Raw genomic sequence first — 23,537 nt, forward strand, 5'->3', positions numbered from 1 at the left:
GCACACACACAGACACACACACACACACACATGCGCGCCAGCTACAGTAATGGCACCCAAAACATAAACAAATTCAATCTGTTTCCATAGAAATGTAACATTGTTGCCATGGTGCAAATTTTCTACAGAGACAAAAAGCCTATTTTCATCTTTATGGGGATAAGCAGCTGACCAGTAGCAAACCTGGATCGATCCTCCTCCTGCCAAACATCAATAACATTCGTAGTTATCTTTATTTTTACATGATGGCCTTGTAACAATTGCTACATATAAAGTTGGTTTTGATGCTCTGGTTGTTTTGCAGTTTGCATCCCAAAAGAGACCTGAATTGATTAATCTTATAACAAGCTGATGTATGTCTCAAACTAAATCTGTCATATTTTTACACATTTGTGGAAAAGGAAGTAAAAATAATTATCTCCGTAGAAATTGTTTTCTGGTTGGAAGAAAGAGGCTATAGGCGCTGTGACTTCTGTGCCACAGTGATACTAATAATAAGTGACACATTTTACTGACAGGTGACATTAAACAATCCACTGGAAAGAAATGTATATCGTCTTTTATAATTAAGCACTGACATCCTTGTGAAACTTGATTATATTAGGCTGAAAAGTTTGCAATGTTTCATTTCAATGAGCATGTTTCAATTTGAATGTTGAGGCAATAGTTGTTACAGTCACATCTTCTCTGACTGATCCTTGCTGCGCTCCCACATCAAACTGACCTAGGACTTGACCTAAAACACAGATCACAGCTCCCTCGCTGTGATTTACTCAAAGTCAATCCTTGATTCAAGCTGTAGTTAGCCGCCAACCTCCCTCCACCTCTTGCTCACATAAAGTTACACCTGATCACCAAACTGAAAAAGCTAGTACTGTATTGACAACAGGTGCCGACACACACAGAGAGAACCTTCAAGCTGCACGCACAACCTAATGAGCATCAAACAGCAGAGCGCTCGTGTAATTGGTCATGCTGTGCCTGCCTCTCTGACTCTTGGGCAAAATCAAAGGTAGCGTGTAAAAAATGATCTATTGCTGGTAAGAAGCTCAGGACTGGATGAACTAATTATTCTCTGAGATTTGTTGTTGTTTGTTGTGGGTATGTGTAAAAGGTGGGGGAGTGTAACAGATTTCTGTCTGCTGCTGAACTTGGAACAGCAAGTGAGGACTCTACCTTAGACATAGATTTGAAAAAGAAATCAAAACTGATGCAACGAAGACAGCCTGCTTGTCTCTTGCAAACTACATATACCCAATTTGTAACACAGGCTCACTGTTAAGAATCTCAATCCTCAAGTCCAAGCCCAGATAACTTTGAAGATATAGCCAGGATTGTTATCCTTAAAAAACTTTTCACACGACAATATCCAACTGCTCTCACAGGCTGAATAGCAATGTACTCTTCATGATCATTCATCAGCTTTTTTATCTAAACTTGGTGGATTGCCCCTCTAAAATCTTTCCTAAAATTCAGAATAATCGGTGTAGGACACTGCTAGCAGTAAAACAGCTTTGCTTTTTCCATAAAAAGTAATTTATTAGACCTACTTGGTGAATAAATAGTTGGCTGCTTCAATCATAACATGGGCCTGGCTACTCTAAAGCATTTTAAGGCTAAGATGATTTATATGACCTAAGATCATCTTGGCCTTAAGATGCTTTTAGCCAGTTAACTGTTTTTACTCTGACACACCACATACTGTTACTACTTTATGCCCTAAATAATCCTCACTGACTGCTGGTATAAAGATAAAGCGATGTCTTGCTGTTAACTCTGTTGGTACTTCAAACCTGCTGCAGTAAACGCGTGTACACAGCACATGTGCTCTTGGAGAACCAGGTGCCGATTTCTTCTGCTGGTCCGGGGCCTTTCTCAGTCTAGGTTCTTCTCTGCACTTCTGTTCTAGCAGGGTTGTGAAATGTCATCAGTCACAGCCAAAGTCTGCATCCAGCTAAGCGCAGCTCATGTTCTTGCACCACTCACTTTATCAGGGCTGGTTAGGGGGCTGATCTGTGTGGACTTAGGGCAGTCAGGTATCCCAGAATGCACTGCGTGCCAACTAGCAGTGATAGCAGATATTTTGAGCCAGGCTCATAGTTGTTATCATTTTCATTCTAGGATTGGTGTTATGTTTTATGACACTTTATGTTTTCAGGTGAGAAAGTAGCCATTAAAGAATATGTGGTTAGTCTATCCAAGTTATGACAATTTGCTCCAACATTTTCAGAGATGTGAGTTCCCACTAGCACATCAACTTCACTCTAAGTAGGCAGCTACCGCTGAGACCAGACGATCAGCGTTGATCATCATCTCATTGAGAGTAGTCTGTCAGCAAGGACACTGGTGTTCCAATTGCACCTTCCCATCCTCAGGAGTTTTGCACTCAAAGTTCAAACTTACCAAGTCTAAACTCCCAAGTATTTGAGTCCAAACTTGCCATATTTTGTATTGAGGAATGCCACTGCTCTCTTTCTCTCTGGCTAGTCAGTGTGTTTCTGTTTCTCCTAGATATTATTTCACAGTCACTGTGGCCAGTCAGCAATAATAAATCCATTTTAGATGCTATATATACAGTATATTACTTTACATTTCCTTCTCCAATTGTTTACAGTCCTATGTGAGAATGCTTTAAAGCCCCAAACCAAACACACTGCTTTGCTGTGCTGCTTTTCTGCCATGTGCCAGGGCTGTTTGACTTATTAGAGCCTATTATTACTAAATAGCTCCCTGTAGGTATGACACAGTAGTTAAATTTGAACCCTTTTGTGTTCCTACTGGTACTACAATAATTTGGCTAGTGTTACTTCTAACTCATACAGGTACCTTACGAAGCTCCTTCATTATTCTTCACACTGTCATTTCTCTGTTTCTGACTCATTACCTTGAAAACATCCAACTCTGTCTCAGAACAGAGAAGCCTTGTCTCAGGTGCCCAGAAATCTGCCTCTTGTGAAGGATTGTTTAGAGAGAGGGATGGGATTCATAGCAGACAGCCCATCAGGTTTATTGTTTAAGCAAGCAGTATTGCTTGAGAGCTGAGTCATAAATAATTTAACACTTTGTTGGTCCCTGAAGGGAAATTCTCTTTTCTCTCAGCACCCTGCCAGGTACTGTAGGGCAGATTATAGGGTCAGCTACTGAACAACAGGGAATCAGTGTCTTGCTCTGAGCTACTTCAGGAGAAGGCTTGTCAACATGGGGCCTTGAATCCTCTTGTTCCTATTCAGTGGTGGCACAGCTGAATTTAACTTGTGGCATTTGTCATCCATGCTTCCACATCAGCAATCTCACTACTGCCAGCCACTCCTGAGATTTAATTCCTAGGTGCTTCTTTTATTTCTCTCTACTCTCTGAAAAACTAATGAGATGTTTAAAAGCCCATCTCAACAAAGTCAAATTTTAAATAGAAATGGACATGAGATTGGATTTTTAAGTGTGAAAAACATGCTCTGGGAGTCCATGGAAAACAAGGAGAAACAGGTTTGTACTCACAGTAATTAGAGATGAATAGATAGGATCAGCTGCATCCATGAGAAGCCAACAGAAGGGACAGCAGGGATAACTCTGTGTTGGAAAAAGGGATGCAATCCACACCTGGCTGATTGTGACATGTGCGACCACATACAAGCTTGTAGTAATCACAGTGCAGGGATTTATTTCACATCTGGTCACCACAAACCATTTATTTTACAAATACGTCTTGATTTTAGGTTCAAAGTTAGGTTGCCACTGAGAGTAATTCAATTTAGTCTCCTCACAAGTGATGAAAAACAAGGTTTATCTCCTGGTTATGTCCTTGGTCACAGCCAAATGCTCAGCTTATTCAATGCAAGATATGATAAATGAGCAGGTTATGGATCAGTGTGTAGTTCGGGGACTATAACAAGGATCAGACTTGTGACATTACAGTTACAGGCCAGTGTTACAAATCTCAGTTTAATCCTACTACCCTACAGAGCAAAGCACTTCAGAATCATGCACCCTCTCTGATTCTCCCCACAGACACATCACACTTATTAATCCTCCATTTTGTCAGATGTCAAGAGTACATGCATTACATTCAAAGACTTGACACACAAACACAGACACATCAGATTATTTCCCTTGTTTACTACCTGGCCACTTTTTTCACTGCACTTCTTTCAACATGCTTTTGTTGTTATCTTGGTGGATAATTTTATATTTTCATCTATACAGTTTCCTTTGTTTACTTCAAGAAACTTTTTGGCATCTAAAATTGTTTTATGAAGACATGCACTAAAGGTTTAGACAATTAATTCACAGAGTGGTTATTCAAAATGAGACTGGGGTTAAAAAAAAACAAAAGAGAGAGAGACAAAAGAAAAACCAACAGATAGGTCACATGTAACAGTAACTTTTGCCGTACTTACACCCACCAACAGTCAACTGTAAAACACCCCAAGGTGGCTGATACCATAATCTGAGGAGCCACTTTAACTCACTGTGCCATATCTTGGAACTAAAAACCTTCTGAAGAACCCCAACGGTGAAAAGGGGTTTTCCAGATCAAAGCAGAAATCCTTAAGAAGCACAAAATTGGTGAAAATTGCTGTGGCATGAAACTCAACCAACCCACAGGGTACAAGAGGTAGAGAAAGTATCACTGCATAAGAGGTGTGAGGGAGAACAGCAGTGTTTGTGTGCTTGCATATATCTATGTGCTTCATGTATGGGACTTTACTGATATATTTAATAGATTTCCTTGCACACTTACAGACTGGACCTCCACGTGTGGTAATCATTATAGACTATATAGGTAAACATCAGGTTTATATGTGAGTGAAGCTGTGTAAGACAGAAACAGAGTAGTAGTGGTGGGCGGACAGAGTGAGACGTCCTACCTCGAGGAGCTGTACTCTCACTTTGTTGTATGCTTTCAACCAGCGAACTCTAGACGGAGAGCAGGGTGGAGGGCCATCTTCAAAGAAACTGAAAACATAAAGTAGAGATCAATACGTTCAAAGGGAAACCTTTCATAAAGATGGCCGACAGAAATCAATACTGAAATTAAATCAGTCCCATGCATCTTGCAGTCACATTTTTTCAAGTGCATCTTAAAACAACACAATCCCTTCAGAACATGCTCTCATTCTGTGCAATAATGTATTCCAGTGCTTTTCTGATATGAGGCTTCAGCTGTCTGAGTTAATCACATCAGAGTCCCCCAGTCGCCTCTTTTTACCCAACACCACAGAGCATCGCTGTAAGGTGCCCTTATGTCTAGTACACCAACAATCTCACTGTCTTCACACCACCTCACACTTAAGATTCTGTTAACTGGAGTGCAAAAGCACCCTGACAGAGCTCCATTGATAAAATTACATTTTTGACTTAAACATATCTACATTTATACATACCATATTTTAGTCTGAGTCTTGTTATCATGGTTGCCAAAAACTAGTTTGGGCCGGATGACCAAAGAGTCCTTCAAATCTTTGTTGCAGCCAGGCTCTGGTAGTGGATGCAGCTTTTTCTCTACCTCTTCCTCCTCTTCTTCCTCCTCGTCCCATGTAGATACCTGGCTATGGAGAGGGGGATGAGGGCCACTGGGGAGGCACGACTCTGGATCATGGCGTTCCTCTGGCTCGAAACTAAGCTGGGAGCTGGAGGGACTGAGGTTGCCTGATGAATCAAACCGACTACTGTCTGGTGGACTGCAGGAGAATGAGACTGTTATTTAGAAGTGGTGATTTGAGAAAAACACATGCAATAAAAAAACTCCTATAGAATCAAAGGTTTTGTTCCAAAATTCAATATTTAGGAAATATCCATTTGAAATTCATGCATTTTGTGCTATTCATCTTTGAATGGCGGAAATCCAATTCAACAATAAAACCAACACAATTCCATTATTAAAATAAGGGTAAAACTAAGGGGAAAGGAAACTAATCATTATCAGATCCAAAGAAAAAAAGAAAAAGAGGATTCAGGGTTGGAAACTGAATAAATGAAGCTAAATGTACTCGGAGACCTGCAGCATCAAGGCAAAGTCGGCATGTTGGTAATGACACCACCTTTGTAATTTTTCATAGCTTTGAAAGTTCTGTCAAAAAGCCTGAGACTAAATGCAATTTAAAGACATAACTTTTTAAATTTGTCAATTTCGCCTCCAGTACATTTACAAAATCTATTAATGTAGGTACCGTACAATAATAAATTCACATTATTTATAATTCTTCAACCATTTAACAAGATTAAAAACTCTAGTCGAGCTATGGGTATACACTTAACCTGGCTGACAAAAATCCTAAGTGGCTGCAGGGAAGCACCTTGCGGGTGATGGATGCCTTGAGACTGCTAACAAGGAAAGTGGCTCTGTGCTGACATGATTTACACGGTCTTGGGTGTAGGCCAAATTAGTTCTCACTGTTCCTTTTATTCCAGGGTCCAGCCTGCTTCTATGGTGCGCGCTGCCACACCATCATAAATTTGTCAGTTTGATTCATATAAACAAATTGGGTGAGACTTGGAGTATAATTCAGAGAGCTGCAGGAGACAATGGGGGGGCTTTATACATGCTCTACAAGTGAAAAGCCAATAAATAAAGACCGCTTGCTTCTTCATCCACTTCATGCACTTCCATCACTGTCAGGAAAGCTATTCCTGAGATGCCGTCAGTACTAAGTAGCGCCGGTGTAGTTACACATGAGCGTCTCCCAAGCTCCTTAGACTTTTTAATTCTTAAACTGTCAGATTTTCACTAAAGTGATTTATACAGTATGTGGGTATGTAGTATATTTTAAACATCACTTCATTGATTTAAATCAAAAAATGTCTTTATCTAAATATATTTTAGAAGCATTAAGTAGAGAGATGAGAAAAGGAAAAGACAGGGTTACTGACATCAGGTGTTCTAACAGAAAGATACTAACTGGGAAAAGAAGAGCAGGAAAGGGCCAAAACAACATCAACATGATAAACGAACACTTCCATGTATCATAAAAATGCACTAGCCTTTTTGCTGCTTCCTTTGTCAACAGGTCTTGTAGTTGCTTTGTGCCCAAATCTGCATGCACTGTGTCAGGTGTGTCAACATCTCTCTCATCTGCCTCGTACGGGAAAAACGTTAACTGGGGTTTATCCAAATCGTCTGCTAGGGAGACTGAGTTAGAGGGGAGGCCAGAGTGCAGTGACTGTGCTAAAGTGTCACAGCTTCCTGTTTCTGAAGTTTCTATTGATTCTTCTGTGTCACTGGCATCTGGACTTTCAGTTTCTCCAGAACTTGAGGAAAGTTTCTGAGACTCTGGCTCACCAGATTCATCTGTAGGACACTGAGAGTGAGACTGGGCTGTGACCACTGGTGGGGTGTGCTCAGGCTTCAGGGGGTCACAGTTCCCAAGCATTGAGCCAAGTTTCAAGCCAAACACAGATGATGCAGACGATGGTTCTTCTGTGCCAGCTGGCTTTTTATCCTGGAAAATACCAGCTGAAAGGCTTTTAAAACCAGATAAGAGACTATCATCTTTCTGTTGTGACTGTGGTGTTTTCACCCCAGTGGCTGGAGATGGAGTGCTGGAGAAAAGTGATCCAATAGATGATGTGCCTTTAGCAGCTACAGACATAAAGCCAAATTTTGCAGCAGTCAGACCAGGTATTTCAAACATGCCTTTGGCTTCATGACCTGAGGGTGGTACAGCTTTTTCAGATACTGCAAAACCCTCTAAATGCTCAGCATGATCATTGTCTCCTGCTTCTTTATTGGGGGAAGTAGTTTTAATGGGGGATTTGGTCAGAGATCTTTTATCTGTCTCTCTTTTGTCTGTTTGTTCTGCCTCCTCCACTAAGTCCTTATCTGGGACCCCAAAGTGCTCAGTGCTTTTTACATGTTCATCTCTAGATAAAGGCGTCCTCTCCGTATCCATCATTACAGTACTCTCAAAAACCTCTATTTTTGTAGAAGGATCCCCTTGTCCAAATTCTGTGCCAGACTGTTCAGGTTCCTCAGATTTTTTTGTTTCAGGACCTTTGAAAATATCAAAGAGGTCATTGGTAACGGACTCTGTAGCAATGCTACTTGAAAAGCCAGAAAATGAGCTTTTATGTTGTTGTTTTTGTGAACGACAAGGAGCAAGTGGTGATCCAAAAAGTGAACCAGGTGAACCTGAAAAAAATCCAGCAATGGTTGGTGATTTGCTTTTGGCATTTGGGGTAGAAAACATAGACATAAATCCAGAAAATGAAGTTTGTTCAGGGGGCTTCTGTGGTCTTGGCTGTTTTGGTCCAGCCATTCTTAGTCCTGCCATTCCTGGGCACCCCATCCCTGGTGCTCCCATTCTGTGTCCTGGAGGGACAGGTGGTCTGGCTATGTTTGGCCTGGACTGTTGCTGTGGTGCAGGACTCACAAGTCCCAATGATGGACCTTTCAGAGGCCCCACAGCTTGAGAGGTCATCATTTCTCGAGAGTTTGTACCAAAGGTTTTTTCCTCATCATTTGATGAAACCACTACAAAGGAATAAGTACTTCCAAATGGTTTCTCTAATCCAGATGAAGGTTCTATACAAGCTTCTCCAAATTCTATATTTGCTTCAGCTGGTTCATTTACAGTGACATCAGATGTGGTTCTCAAGTTGCCTTCAATAGATTTTTCTGATCCTGAAACCGCATCTACCAGATGTGGATATGTTAGGGGAACAGAATTTTCAGTGGTATGTTTTATGATGTCACAGGTTGAATCCTGAACATCCTGGCATACCTGCTCTACTTGGAGTTCTGCATTAACTGGTGATGCAGAAAGAGGCTCTGGGGGTATATTTTCCATAACCTCAACAAGACCTGTTGCTTGTTCTGAAAAATCATTTGTGTGTGAAGATTTCACTTGTTCCAAGGCAATCTCCTCCATCACAGGAACAATTATTTGTGGCTCTTTTTTGGTTTCCTCCAAGAAAGACATTCCAAATAGGCCAAACCCTGTTTTGGATTTGTTACCACTAGAGTACCTACCAAGTGGAAACACAGAAGAAACTTTAGAAACATCCTCTGCTACAGGTGGTTTAGAAACCACAGAATACGCTTCTGATGCTTGCTGGTTCTGTCCACCAAACATAGAGAACAGCCCTTTACCTAAGGAATCTGAACCTCGGGGTCCTGATGGTGTAACTGTAGGTTCTGGTGTGGGTAATCTAGGTTCAGTTTGAAACTGGACACTAAGACCTCCAAACCTGGAAAACAAACCTGTACCAGAGTTTTCTTTGTGTGCAGTGGAAAGTGGGAGGATGCCACCAAATAAAGAAGATCCAGTGGGTGATCCACTTAATGTGTCGCTTCCCCCAGGATGACCTCGGGGGCTGGGTAGTTGCTGAGGTGCAGATGCACCAAACATGGAAAAAAGGCCTTCACCCATTGGTTCTGAAAGTGAAAGACCTCTTGTTTGCACACTTCCAACAACGGCACCTCTTGGGCCAGATCTTGGCTTACTACTGCTTCCACTAAACATAGAGAATAAGCCTTTTCCATGGGGCTCCTGTGGGGTTGACAGTGGTGGGTCTTTGGATCCAAGTGAAGATTGGGAATTTGACCCACCAAACATTGAAAGTAACCCTGTGCCAGGGGTTTCTTTGGTAGATGAGCCAGGAAGAATACCACCAAGTATTGATAATTCAGTTTGGGAGGATGTCTGCTGTGGGGTTGCAGTGGAGCCACTAAACATAGAAAATAAGTCTTTTCCTCTTTGCTCATTAGTCTGTTCAGCCTCAGACTGAGGTTTGAGAGAACTAGGCTCAGGGGCAGATATGGTGATGTCCCTTTCAGTTTTCTCCTGAAAATGTTGGACACCTTCAAGTGAATATACATCTGAGGCCTTTAATGAAAACTTCTCAAGAGAGTGAATACCTTCAGTCAATACAGCATCTGAAGATGTGCTTTGATCCTTTTGGGCTTCAAGAGTTTCAGCACCTTCTGATAGTTCTAGCACTATAGGTGAGTCATGTAGATCAACATGTGTACAATCAACTGTATTCAATGTAAGCAACAAGGTCTTGGCTTGCTCTGATTCAATAAATGCCTCTGAGCTACTTATTTCTGTAGTCCTAGCGTCTTCCAGTATATCAGACAGTGCAATAATGTCTGCAGGTAAAGGTTCCTTACATTCTGGTGGTTTTACTGCAGTGGGAGTGGTATCTTCAGAAGCACTGACTTCTGGCAGTTCCGACTTGCTCCACTGTTTGAGCTCATGTTCATTTGTCTCTTCTTCTGGTGAACTTGCTGTTGAAACAAAAATGTAGGGCAGCCTTACATAAGGTTTTGGCTCACGTGGTTCCATTTCCGTATCAACATGAGGTACATCTGAGCAGTTAATGTCAATGTAGATTGACCTTGGATACTTGATTTTCTCCTGTGATATGTTAGCTACAGAAGAGGCCTCACTAAATCCAGTGTTGACTTTGAGAGATTTTGTGGATTGAGCTTGTCTGATAACCTCTGAACTATGCTGCTGTGACACATCTGATTCAGACACAGCCATGTTATCTGTGGTGGCCTCCTCGATAACTGCTTTAGATGTGACCTCAGACGATGTTTCTGCAAGTTCTACTAAACTGCTTTGACTTAGAATTCCTTTGAGTGACATGGTATCTGGTGGTTTAGCTGGTGAAGATTCGAGAGGGGATAATTCTTTCTCTGGTGTCTCTCTTGCTAGGCTTGAATCTAATGTTGCCTTTGGCTGCTTATAGTCTTGAGAAAAAAGTATAGACTTGAAACCATACTTTGTTGACTCACAGGATGGAGAAACCATATGAGATATCATTGGGGATGTTTGAGGACTAACACCACTAAAATCAGAACCTTTTCCTCTGTATTGTGATTCAGCAATCAATAATTGTGCTGAAGCCAAATCTGTCTGCCAGTCTGCAGATTGATTTTTTGATAATTCAAGTGGTAAAGAAGCAGCTAGTTCACCTGCAGTTGTCACTGGGACAGATGTGGTGGAGGATTTTGTTTGAGCAGATGGAGATTTAAGAAGGCTATTCCTGTTTGACACATCATTATCTTTACTGTGTAATTTAGAGGCAGCAGAATCTTGGTCAGTATTAAGTGCTGAAGTGCCAGGCAGAGATACAACAGGCATTTGAGATCTTAAAGCAACTGTCTCTGGTATTTTAACAACAGGGGTTGCTGGGACAGTCTTTTCAACATCAACTGCAACATGACTAACAGCTGGAGTTTGTGTTGGAGTAATTTGCGTCATGTTGTCCACAGAGGTAGACATAATCTGAGTGGGATGGGGCATAACAGCAACTGGCTTTGTACCGGGAGAGGGTTGTGAACCCACACCACTAAATAAGGAAATCAAACCCTTGACAGGGGTGGATCCTGCTGGTGTTGAAGAAATCTTTGATCCTTTTATGTCAGCTCCAACGCCCTGGTTCAGATAGCTACTATTTGTGTGTTTTACAGACATTGGGTCATATTTTGTGGTGAGTTGTGATGTATCAGGTTGATTTGAGAGCTGAAGAGGTTCTTTTGCATAATAATCAGTAGGCACACTACTTTGCACGGGCTCTACAACCAAAAACTGTAGAGAAGGATCAGTTCTGTGTCCTTCATGATTTAGCTGAACAACTGAAGGAGGCAAAGACTCTGAGGTAGGAACAGTCTGGAATGCACAATGTTGCTGATGTGCAGAAAAACTAGACAAAGACTGTTGAACAAGTGTTACTGATCCACTTTCTGATGAACTTTCCTCAGTGTTCCCATAGCTGTCCACAGTTGGCTGCTTGATAAGAGTTTTGGGTCTAGGGGTCTTTTCATGCTGAAAACCTACATTTTGTTTTTGCAGCTTTAGGGCATTTGGCTGAGATGTAGCAACGGATGAATTCCAGACAATTTCCATTCCAGATTGCTGGTACTGCTGTTGTGCGACTGAATGTTGCATTTTCAGCTGAGGTATGTTTGGAGGCCAATGATCAGGCTTCTTGAATTCAACATGTACATTAATGACCTGTTGATATGCACTGTTTAGTGCAAATGTAGATGGACTGCCCTGCATAGAGTGGGGAGCAAAATTTTGAGGATGCTGAATCTGACACTGAGAAATTGCTGCATCTTCTCTGACCTCATTAAGAACAGTTGAAGGTTGATATTGTTGCTGACAGGAAAGACTACATTGAGACTGACAATACACATAAGATGAGGAAAGATCCTTTACCTCTTGATGACCAATAAATGTCATTTTGTTTTGAGGATCCACAGTTAGGTCAACAACACTCAGTAATGTTTTCTTTTCTAAATTCCTTCCAGTTTGTCTTCTTTCAAATAGTTTCTTCTTTGCATTGTTATCAGTGAAATTCATCGGCTGGCCATCTTCTGGCTCAGAGAGATTGCTTGAAATGGTAGTTGTATTCAGGTTGTCTTTTGCAGAGAAGTCCACTGGCTTATTTTGTTGGTGTGTGTCCTTGTAGGTTGTGCCTGAACCAGAGAAAACCTCATTACTATTGTAGGTTGAGATCTCCTTATGCAGTCTCTCAGTTGTGTTGACTACACTCGAGACTGGTCTTCCTTGTTGATGTAAAGATTGCTCCACTCTGAGTGGTACACCAGCAGAACCATTCCTTGTTACAGCTGCCTTGTTTCTGACCAGTGGAAGAGCTCCATTTGACAAGATATTTGGAGGAGCTATTTCAGGTTTCTGCTGTGGTTTTGGAGACATGTCTAGGATGCTTTTGACAGAGTTGGCAGGTGCTGATGCTGTTTGAACTATTTGTCGAGATTCACTGTGCGCCGATCCTTGTTGAATCGATTCTTGCCATCCTACCAGTGCCTGTTGCCTTTTAGGTTGCTCCTGAGAAGGGTGTGTTTCTACAATTAAAGGAATACCACCAAAATCTCTTTTAGAAAATGCTAAACGTGATGGCCTTGTCCTTACCAGTGAAAGTGGATCTGAATAGTCAGGCACTGTGTCTGATTTACATGGCTTTGTGGACATATCTATTGTGCTTTTAACTGAGTTTGCTGGTGCAGTTGTCTTTTGAAACTGCTGAGCCTTTCCACTAGACTGATAGGAAGGAGGTGGAAAAACCACTGTCTTACTCTCAACAGGAACTTCTTTTTTAAAAGCACTTATAACTGTTGGTGGGTTTTGCTGCATCTGCAGATGCTCACTGAATGGAGAATTCTGTTGCTGTCCCTGAGGCTTTCTTTCTTTTCTTATAACAGGGCTTACCAGTGGTGAGGTATGTACAGACTCTATCAATCTAATTTTCTCTATGTTTGCTGCAGATTGTTTGTGACCTCCATCGAGGCTATCTGCTTTACTGGAAAGATGAGCAACTGTAAAAGTTTCTGATGCTGACAGAATTACAGTAGACTCAGAAATCTTTGATAATACATCAGACAGTGTAAGAGACGCTTTGGATGAAATGTTTCTTGCATCAGTTTGGTTTGTCTCAGTTGTTATGATCTTTAGACTGGACAATCTTCTCTCTGATGTGCTGTGTTGATCAACTGGTGTGTAGCTGATTGGAGAAGATGTTCTCAAAACTAAAACTCTTGGACTTTCCTGTAATGCTACCAGAGTGGAATATTCTGATTTAGGCCATTCAGTTTCATCTTCTTCAGTATGTTTAGTAAAATCTACAGCAACTGTGGTCTTGTCATCCAAGTCCATATTTGACATAGTATCCATTTGCTTTTTCTCTTTGAATCGTTTCAACTTGTACTTTGTAAAGTCAACAACCTCATATTTTTGTGTAGATTCTGCATTGGTATCTGTTGCATTTTTTTGTTTGATATTTTTGTTTTTATTAATTGTGGTTGTAAAATCTAGGGCTTTATTGCCTGTGTGAGTGCCAATTATAGTTCCAAAGTTGTGCATTCGGTTGTAAAGGTAGGTTTCATTATATGTAACTGAACTGTCATTCAGTATATGTAACTGTGGTGTAAATTTCTGAAATGAATCTTGCTGCTTTTGAGAAAAAGAGGATGCTTGGTCTACTGCTGAAGTGCTGCTGACTTTGCTAATGTCGCTGGTGACTGTAGTCGTATTTGTTTGAGATATTAATCTGCCTTTGTCACCCTGAGTTGATTGCCTTACAAGCCGGGATCTCTGTGGGGAAGGAGGGAACACATTTGAGGTAGATGTAGTGGGGAAAGTCCTAACAGAGGTTGGCTGTGCTGAAAGAGCTGAAGAACTGTCTGCTTTATTTACAGATGGTAGTGTAGGCAATTTTCTTCCCACCTGTACAGGTCCTGGTATTTTTGATGCCGTTGGGGTCTCAGGAAGTTTTCTGGAAGGTTTTGATATTTCTGACACCTTTCTAGATACTAATGGCAATGTAGCAGGTGTGGAGGAAGGCAGTGACTCAGCTTTATTTGCATTGGTATTAGAAGATGTTCCAGTAAGTCCTCTGATAGTTGAAATTATGGAGCTTGACTTTTGTCTTGGTTGGTCTGCAAGTGCATCATCCGCATGTACAATCCTAATTTCAGGAATTGGGTAACATTTGCTTGGAGAAATTTGTGTTGAATAACTTCTTGGAGAAGGTGTCGGTGAGGGTGTAAACACATCTGGTATGCCCTTATTCTTCCAGTATGGCCCTCCATGCCCCCCTCTTAGTGACTTTAAAGTAAGATCAGCTGCCTCCATTGGCTCTTCTTGACAGCTATGACTATTTTGTACTGATTCCACCTTTATCTTTTTAAGTCTGTATACACTGAAGTCTACAGGCTGTTCTACTTGAGAAGATAGAGATTCCTGAAACATTTGAGAAAAGCACTCCAAATTCATGTTCATTATTGTTTCACCTTTTCTCAGGGTGGAAGTTAGGTCCATGGGTGCATCTGAAACCATTAACTTATTCTGTTGCTGGCCTGGAATCCAGAAGTCTTTATCTTCAGTACAGAGGGGGATTTTAAAACCACAAAGCGTAACTTTGTCCTTTTCTTTTTGTTTGAGCACGTTGGCAATATTTTCAGTGATATTTCCTAAAGCTTGTATATCCTCTGGTGTGGCACAGGCATAGAGGTGTCTACCAGCTCTGTCAGTTAAAAGAGAATAAATGTAATCCTCATCTCCATAAATATAATATCCACAGTCTCCAGCTTCAGCTGGCCACCACAGACCTTGCTCCAATAGTGAAAGCCATTGTTGATACCACTCAGAATCCTCAAAGAGCATTTCATTATCCATATCCTCTGTAGTTCCTGTATATCTGCTTAAATCCATAGCACCACATGTTAAATCCATTGGACCATTTTTCTTTGCAAGTCGTTTTAAAAACTCAGTTGCTGCTTTAAAACCAAAGTCTTCATCTTTCACACCCCAACTAACCCCACTCTTTTCTACTACTTTCCTGAATTCCTGTACACTGCACTCAGTAAGTGACTGACATCTACTTAACCTTGGGCTACTTCTTTTATCCATGGACAGATTTAGAACACTACCTCCATCAATCCATAGTTTCCTGTTCCTATCAAGATCATTCAAATGGTCACAGCTACTCCAGGGTTTCTTTTCTCTGTAACTCATGTCAAACAAAACAAGATCTTCATCTGGCTGAAGAAAATGATTTCTGCTCTCAAAAAGCTGGATGGCAGCATCTCTCCAAGGATGTGAGGGCACATTGAAGTCACTGATGTTCATTTCTTTAGGATTTAAACATATGCGATTCTCCTGTTGAGGTGAAATAACTGTGGGTGGTATATTCACTTGGCATGCTTGGTAGCATTCCTGACCCTGAGTGGCAAGGGCTTCAGCAAGAGCATAATCATTCAGTTGCTGCCACAGAAGAGCTTCTATGAGACACTGATGCTCATAGAGCTCTGGTGGAATAACACCGTGCTCTGTAAAGTTGTATAAAAGATCCTTGTAACCATACTCATCTGTTGTCCCATACAAGAGACGATGAATTTCATCAAGATAACGCTGAGTTTGGGAAACTGTAGGTTCTTGCCAAATCTGAGATTGCAGCGGTTCTTTACTGGTATCAACAAGTGGACTAGCTGCAACAGCAGTAGTTATGGGTGTTGCTGCTTTTAAATGGATATCCTTCTTTCTTTTTGGTAGTAAATAGTCAAAATGGCCTTTTTCGCATTCCTTTCCTGGAGTAGAAGTGTTACTGTCACTGGAGCCTGTCTTGAAAATGCTGGATAAGAAGTGAGAAGATGTACTACTCACAATGGTTTTTGGCTCCTCCTTCCCAGGCTGAGAGATAGATGGCTGCTGCGTCTTTGATGGTGGATCCTCTGTGACACTAAAAAGACCTGAGGGGAATCCTTTTCGAGCTAGACCTTTTGAATCCTTATCTGTGGCCACATCTTGAGAGGAATTCATTACTACTGCTTTGGTTCTCTGAATCTGTGGTCGCCCCTGTCCTGCACATGGCTGCTGTTGTTGCTGTATTGTCTGAAGGTTCTCGTGATTAGCAGGCGATGACTGTTCCACAGTACCTGAAACTTTGGTTAACAGACCAGAGAATGACATCCCTGTTCCAGATTGGTTTGGACTCTGCCCTGACTTAACAGATAGTTGACCTGGACGAGCAGGCTGAGGTGACTGTTGTTCCTGTGGTATGTTTTTGCCAGCTGCAAGCTTCAGAATACCTGAAAGCAAGCCTCCACTTTGACTAGGCTGTTGGGTAGCTGTATGATGAGAACTTGCCTTCTTGCCAGGTTGTTGTTGTTGGGGTGACATCTGACCAAACAAACCAGACAAAAATCCACTTTGCTCACTGGGTTGAGATGACAGTTGACCTGGAGACTGACTAGGTCCAACAATGCTAGATTTATTGTACTGTTGAGAATCACTCTGTGGGCTGGGCTGTTGTGGTGCATTATCAGAAAATATTAATTTATTAAAAAGCCCTGACCATAGTCCACCCTGCTGTGGCTCTGGTGCAGAGGCAGCAGGTTGCGGAGGTATCTGGTTTTGCCTCTGCAGAGGTTGTCTGTTACTTTGTTGGGGTTGATTCTGGGTTGGATGACAACCAACTGGCTGCTGCTGTGCTGAAGGAGTAGGACCTGTTGAAAATAGCCCAGAGAGAAAGTCTCCCTGTTGATTAGGTTGCTGCTGGGTTGTATTAGAGCCTGCTTCTTGTGTCTGTTGCTGCTCTAGTTGACTCCCTGATGTAGATTGTGAGGTGCTTGTATCTGCTAATTTGTTTAAGAATCTAGTGAGCATCTCTCCAGTCCCATTGAGGGGCTGTTGTGAAGAGACTTGGTTTTGCTGTTGTAGGTTTTGTCTATTGCCTGGTTGCTGATTATGTTGCTGCCCCAGTGAACTGCTCTGTTGCTTGTTTTGTGAGAGCTGGGCTGAACTTACAGGAGCAGAGTTTTGCTGTGCTGGTTTTTGGTTAGTCTCTTCAGCACCAGGCTCTGATTGCATTTGAGATGGAATACAATTAGGTTCCACAATCTTGTTAAAAAGTCCTGACAACATGTTACCTGATTGCTGATTTGATTGCGTAAATTGTGTAGCCAACAGTCCTCCTCCCTGTGGCTGGGTAGCAGTTTCTGTGAGTTTCAACAAAATCCCCATTTGTTCTGTTTGTGACTCGGGGTGAATATCAGGTTTCAACAGCGTCACAGTGGGAGTTATATGTGGCCTTTCAGGATCCCTAGTGGGTTCATTTGGAGCTACCTTAAACAAGTTTGAAAACCAGCCAGTTTCCGTGTTTCCTTTTGGTGCACATTCAAGAAGTGCAGCACGACTTGGGGATGGGGTTCTTACAGGAGGGGTAGGGCTTTTTGGTCGGGCATGGGCATGTTCACCAAATGCAAAGTTAAGAAACCCTGAGAGCATGTCTCCTTCTGCTTTTGGTGGAATTGTTGAGGAAATATTTTCAGAGGACAAAAATTGATTTTTCATTTTGCTGCCTATAAATGACTCCTCCATGGGTTTGGGGTCAGTCTGTGAGGAATTTTCAGGAGGAACTGTTGATATGAGGGTAGAAAGAGATTTCTTAAAAGGACTAAAGAATCCAGTTTCCTCTGAAATACTTTCAGGTTTTGGTTCAGATATTTCAGTTTTTCTTTGCTGAATATCAAGTAGCTCACCAGATGATTCTGTCTCTGGTAGAAGTTCTACTGACCCACTTCCTGTGTCTGGCAAATGATCAACTGATCCACTTCTTGAACCTGACAACTGTCGCTCTGTTTGTGAGCCCTGTCTACTAGAACTCATGTTTCTGTTTACAGATTCTTGCTGGGATTCATTGCTTGTGGTAGATGCACTTCTTTGCTCTGATGGCTGAGGTGATGGCTCCCTAGATGTTGGTCCACTGGAAAAGATTTTGAAAGGACTAAGTTTTTCTAACATGGAATCAAACCCAGAGGTGGACTGGTTAGCAGTGGTTGTACTGCCTTGTGTCTCTGTGTTATCATGTGATGCTTTCTGACTGGTTTCATACGATTGAAAAATAGACCGAAGGGAAAACTTCTTTCCTGTTGTGGGCTCCTGAGAGGCAGGAGGAACTATGGCTACTGGAGGGGAAGTACCACCGCTTTTGGGAATAAAAGACAACAGCTTTGAAATGCCAGAGTCAGGTTGGGGTGATGCTTGCAAGGTAGATAGACCCGCTGCAGTGGAACCAGAGGTTTCTGCGGGCTCAATACTGGCTTTAGGCGTCAAAAATAGCAATTTTGACAAACCAGAGTCTGCCTGTGGTGGTTGGGGTGATGGAGTTGTGTTGGAGGCTTCTATATCAGCAGTAGACTTTGATCCACTTATTGTACTGAACAATGAGCTCATGGCATGCTTTACTCCTGCTACACCCTGTTCAGCAGCACTGTCATCCTTAACTTCAGGTTTGACTTCATTCCTATTAGTGTCCCCAGACTGCACAAATTTGGGATTGGTTGGCAGTGCTGGAAGTTTTCTTCTTATTGGTTTAGGCACTGATTCATAGCTGTTGATCTCCTTCTCTTTTACAGCCAGATATTCAGACACTGAATTTACTAAGCTCTGCAGTTCATCCATTGGATCGATATATTCATCATTTGACTCCTCTACAGGAGCCATAGGATCTTGTCCACAACCTGTTCTCCCTTTCCTTTGTTCTCCAAACGATGCCATATACTTGCCAGGGTAGTAGTAACTTTCATATTCATAACTAGCATCCCCCTCAGTTAATGTCAGGTCATCTAGCTCCTCTTCAGATCCAAAAGAATACTGTATTTCATCTGAACAAACTGAGCCATATTCACTCCTCCCCCTGATCATTGCAGCCTCTTTCCACGCAGCCTCCTCCTCACAAAAAGCTGCGTAGCTCTCAAGTGTGTCTTCTAAGGCAGTTTTAGCCCACAGTCTGGCTTTGTGAAGTAGACCTTCTCCGTCTGTCTGTCGTAGCTGTTTGACAGAGGGAATTATATAAATTTCTGGAGGGGAAGATTCATCCTCAAAGCTTCTGGCTTCCTTATAAACCAACCTTATTTCTCCGCTGCCAAAGCCATGCCTCTGTCTATATGCCCTGCCATCCCACTCTGTATCCTCAGGGGACAGTGTATCACATTCTACTGTTTGGTAGAACCTGCTGCCTTCGAGCTCACAAGGGTAGTCACTGATCCGGCAGATGATGTTTTTATCCACCTTCTCCCACATTTTCTGTTCAGTGTCCAAGTAGTCATCCAGAACACCTGAGTCAGGTGCTCTGTACTTACTCTCCCAGTCATCGACACCCATACCTGAGTCAACAGGGGTTATTCTTAATCCACCCTTACTATTTGATCGCCTGGATTAAAAAAAAATAAAAGTGCCATGCAGGAAGCAGTGGAAAACAATCCAAAGGAAAAAAAAAGAGAAACGACTCATTAGACATGAATTTAAAAACATGCAAGTAAAGAAAAAAAAATAGCAAATGAAAAAAGCTAAAATGTGGAAGGAGTTTTTTTTTTATGTGTGTGCAAAGATTCACAATTTCATGCTGTTGCTCATGCATATGAATAACCTAGTGAAAGTAAGTTGCAGGTGCTTCGTATGCTAACTATTTTACAGCGTTTACAGTAGATCATTAATGCATCTACATCTGACAACTTGTCAGCTGTGACAAGCAGATTATCTGTGTTAATTAGACACCTCATTTAATATCAACAACAGAAATAATTACTAATTAATTGATACATCAATGCTACAGGTGTTGTATGTGCTGGCGATGTTGCTCTTATGATTTCAAACTGGGCCTTTTTAATAACACTGCTAGTATTTATCTGAAATGTGTTTCAAACCAACTATTCTCAACCAGTGAGCCTCAGTGTGCCCCCTGGTGGGCCACGGACACAGTGGCATAATGCATATTTACCATGGGAATATTATTCACAAGTGATAGTTAAGTGACAAGGTCAGAAAGTTGCATGGTAACTTATGTGCATCTGTGAGTGTGCTCACCTGGGTCCCCTCATTTCTTTATAGTCTAGCTCATAGCTTCGTATAGAGTCAGACTCTCTGGACAAGGTTTGGTGTTGGACCCTGCGTCCTATAGGATATTGGTGCACTGACGAATTTGTCTGGGATGTGTTGTGGAACCGTGGAGGTCTGTTGCCAGTCTCACTGCGGTAGTCACTGTCACGATCATCCATTGCACTATCATGGTCATCAAAAGCTGAGTGAAAGACAACACAAGCCCTTCAGTAAAATGTACAAGAACAAGAAAAGATTATTTCTAGAATCAATTAATATGTAACTTTCAAAACACAGGACAAATAAACTCTGAGAGCTCTGGTAGATTTTCACATAGTGTTCTTATTCATGTCTATGTGATAGAATAGCCACCTTCTAGAACAACTGAGATGGTGAGAAATCCTCTTTTTATGCATGTTATTCTGTTTCCACCCTCCTTTTGTGCAGAAAACATGTCACACACAGCAGAGCCAAATGTGCTAGAGCAAACTAGTATGCATGTACTAAACAACTCTTCTTGAGAAGGGAGCCTTAAATTAAATGTAGCAGGCAAAAAACAGAAGGCACGACTTGACAAAAGTCACATGGGAGCCATTATGATAAACAACTATTCAGAGGTTTACTCTGAGAAGCTGAATGCTAGGACACTGTCAGGATTCAAAGATAATAAAGCATTGTTAAAGAAATAGCTCCATCAGGTGGAAGCAGGTGTATAATACAAAGATCACAAACCTCAAGCTGACAATGATAGGAATAACGAGAAAATTGTTTAGAAGAAACAAACTTCAAATGCCACATATAACATAAAACACACTTCATACTTTGAAGGAGGATATAAGGCAGTGAAATGTCTCTTACAGTGAGGACAAACAAAGCCACCCATACAGACCACACATGCAGTTGTCTTTATTTTAAAAGAAAGGTAAAAGCAGAAATCGACAAAATGAAAATTCACAGGGTAAAAAACAACCATATACGTACTCTGCTGGTCACTCCATCCCAAATAACTCCAGCCGCCTGATGTCACGGAAGCAAGTGTTCAAAGATGCCAGGAAAAAAATCTTCATTACTGAAGAATCAAACCAGTAACTGTAGCTGGTGGTGGGCAAATGAGTATGGAACATGTAATGGAACACACCCACATCTGTGAAGTTTGAAGGGAATGGTGAATGGTCATACCAGTGAGAGATGAATGAGAATTTAGTGATGTGTGATGACCAGATCAATCTGACATACAGTGAGTGATCAAACAACAAAACGGCTGCAAGGAAAATTAGTTTCACAAAGGTAATGTCAGGGTTCAGGGCAGTGACCACTGCTCTTCATTTCCATGAGCTGGTGTAGCCAAAGATCCTCTTCTGTGTGCAAACAGTGTGCTTGAAACAAGTGGAAGCTCCAAATTATTTTTTTACAATAAGCTGACACTGACAAAGGTTTAAATGAACCAGTCATAATGTATCAATATTTCTCTGATGCTAATGTGAAATTTCTTCCCCTGCTCAACAAACGAAGTAGGAGAAGGGAAAAAGAATATTTTGGTCCAAAAGTAGAGCCATGGAATGACATTAGTGAACAAAGTACCCACTAACACTAATGCCCGTAAAATGACAATGGTATGGCATGGAAATGCTGTACCAAGTCTTTACTGTAATACTTACAGCACTGAGAGGGCGCAGATGACATTCGTCTTCTCTGGACCTCTTCCCGCAGTGCATACTTGACATGAGCAAAAAATGGAAACAAATAAGAAGAAGAAAAAGAGAAAATACAAATAATCTGTGAATGAAAATGATTTAATGGTAATATGGTGCATCTCAAGTGCAGTATTTATGAATCATCTGTGCTGTAATAACCATTGCTTCACATTAGGTGGCAGCAGAGAGCAACATAAAGGCAACAGCACTGAGAAAGTAGGGTATAGTAGTGCACAGTGACAGTATCTGGTAAAACTAAATGCATGTGGGGAGAGCCTGCAAAAGCACACGGCCTCAGTCTGTGGATAAAATGTAATAGCAACACTGTAAACAGCACTGTTGTGCAAGACAAAATGTATAAGCAGGTTTAAATGAGAACTAAACTTTAGATATTTCAGATTATTTTGTTGCTCCCATAAAATTTACTTTGACTTCTGCTTCTATTCTTCCATGGCTTTCTGCAGTGTTGATGGGTGCAAGATACAGTAAATACATGGCAGAAGAATTATTACTTATATTAGTTTTTTAAATACAAAAACTTATCTTGTATTGCTCGTTAAACTTAGCTTCAAGTTACCACTTTATATTAGCACTTCATGTGTTCTTCACCAACCACCTACTTTCATGGTGAAAATGTGTCCTAGTCGGGATTTCTCAGTTTGCTGACCGCTAACATCCCCTTTCAGACTCCTGAACAAACTGTGATTTAATATCTCTAACTTATTAACAGGAAATAGAAACTTTTAATAAACTTACCTCATCGTGTATCCGCATGGTGTTGATCCGCTCCAGTTTACTGGTCCAGTACTGAGCCTCGTCGTCTGGAATATCTGGACGTATGGATTGAAAGACAGAAAATTTAAATAGTGACAAGAAAAGACAAGGGTTGTGTTGAAAGTGAGTGGGAAAATACAGACACGTGGGATGGAGGGATGAAAGGTAGGACTGAGGCAAAGAGAGGAGGTTAATAATTGAGGAAGAGGCAGAGATCGATGTGAGGCAAAGCACGGAGAAATGGAAGAGCCTGGCCACTGTAGCTCCAGTCGCCCCGTCTCTGTGCTCCCTACCCCATCCTCACTGCCCGATGTGCTCCCATCTTATATTCATGTGTGTTAAATAGCTGATGAGGAGGTTTCCTCTTGGCATCCCAGAAATAGAATGAGCAGGCCCAACACCTTACTAAGACAGTTTATGTTGGATTTTCCTTTCATTTGTCACCTGTCTGTAACCCCTCATTGATTGGTCCCTGTGTTGTTAACTGGAGGTCAATTACTTTGACTTTTTAAAAGAATGTGTCAAAGTTTCCTAAACCAGGCAAACTGCTATCTTATCTCTATCTTCAGGCCCTGGTTTTTGTGTCTAAATGAAAGGGCAGCAGCACGAACCTGTGCCATCTGGACATGAAGTGAGTTTTGATAAATAAAGTGCCAGGCGGTGCAAGGGGAAAGGCAAAGGCAGCACTGGGAGCTTAATAGTTCGCTGAGGAAACAAAGTG

The 23,537-nt window shown here is 41.6% G+C and overlaps 1 protein-coding gene across 1 annotated transcript in view; it reads right to left on the reverse strand.

Moving 5' to 3' along the window:
- Positions 1 to 23,537, reverse strand: part of unc13ba (unc-13 homolog Ba (C. elegans)) — a 142,582-nt gene that overhangs the window by 91,161 nt on the left and 27,884 nt on the right. The window contains exons 6-11 of the mRNA XM_020595042.1: positions 22,799 to 22,872; positions 22,007 to 22,064; positions 21,330 to 21,365; positions 20,337 to 20,550; positions 5,382 to 5,678; positions 4,866 to 4,953 (exon numbers count right to left, since the gene is read on the reverse strand). Coding sequence (XP_020450698.1) covers positions 4,866 to 4,953; positions 5,382 to 5,678; positions 20,337 to 20,550; positions 21,330 to 21,365; positions 22,007 to 22,064; positions 22,799 to 22,872 — 767 coding nt within the window. The remainder of the gene's footprint in view (positions 1 to 4,865; positions 4,954 to 5,381; positions 5,679 to 20,336; positions 20,551 to 21,329; positions 21,366 to 22,006; positions 22,065 to 22,798; positions 22,873 to 23,537) is intronic.

The sequence above is a fragment of the Monopterus albus genome, unplaced genomic scaffold (genome assembly GCF_001952655.1).
Source record: "Monopterus albus unplaced genomic scaffold, M_albus_1.0 scaffold26.1, whole genome shotgun sequence".
NCBI lineage: Eukaryota > Metazoa > Chordata > Actinopteri > Synbranchiformes > Synbranchidae > Monopterus > Monopterus albus.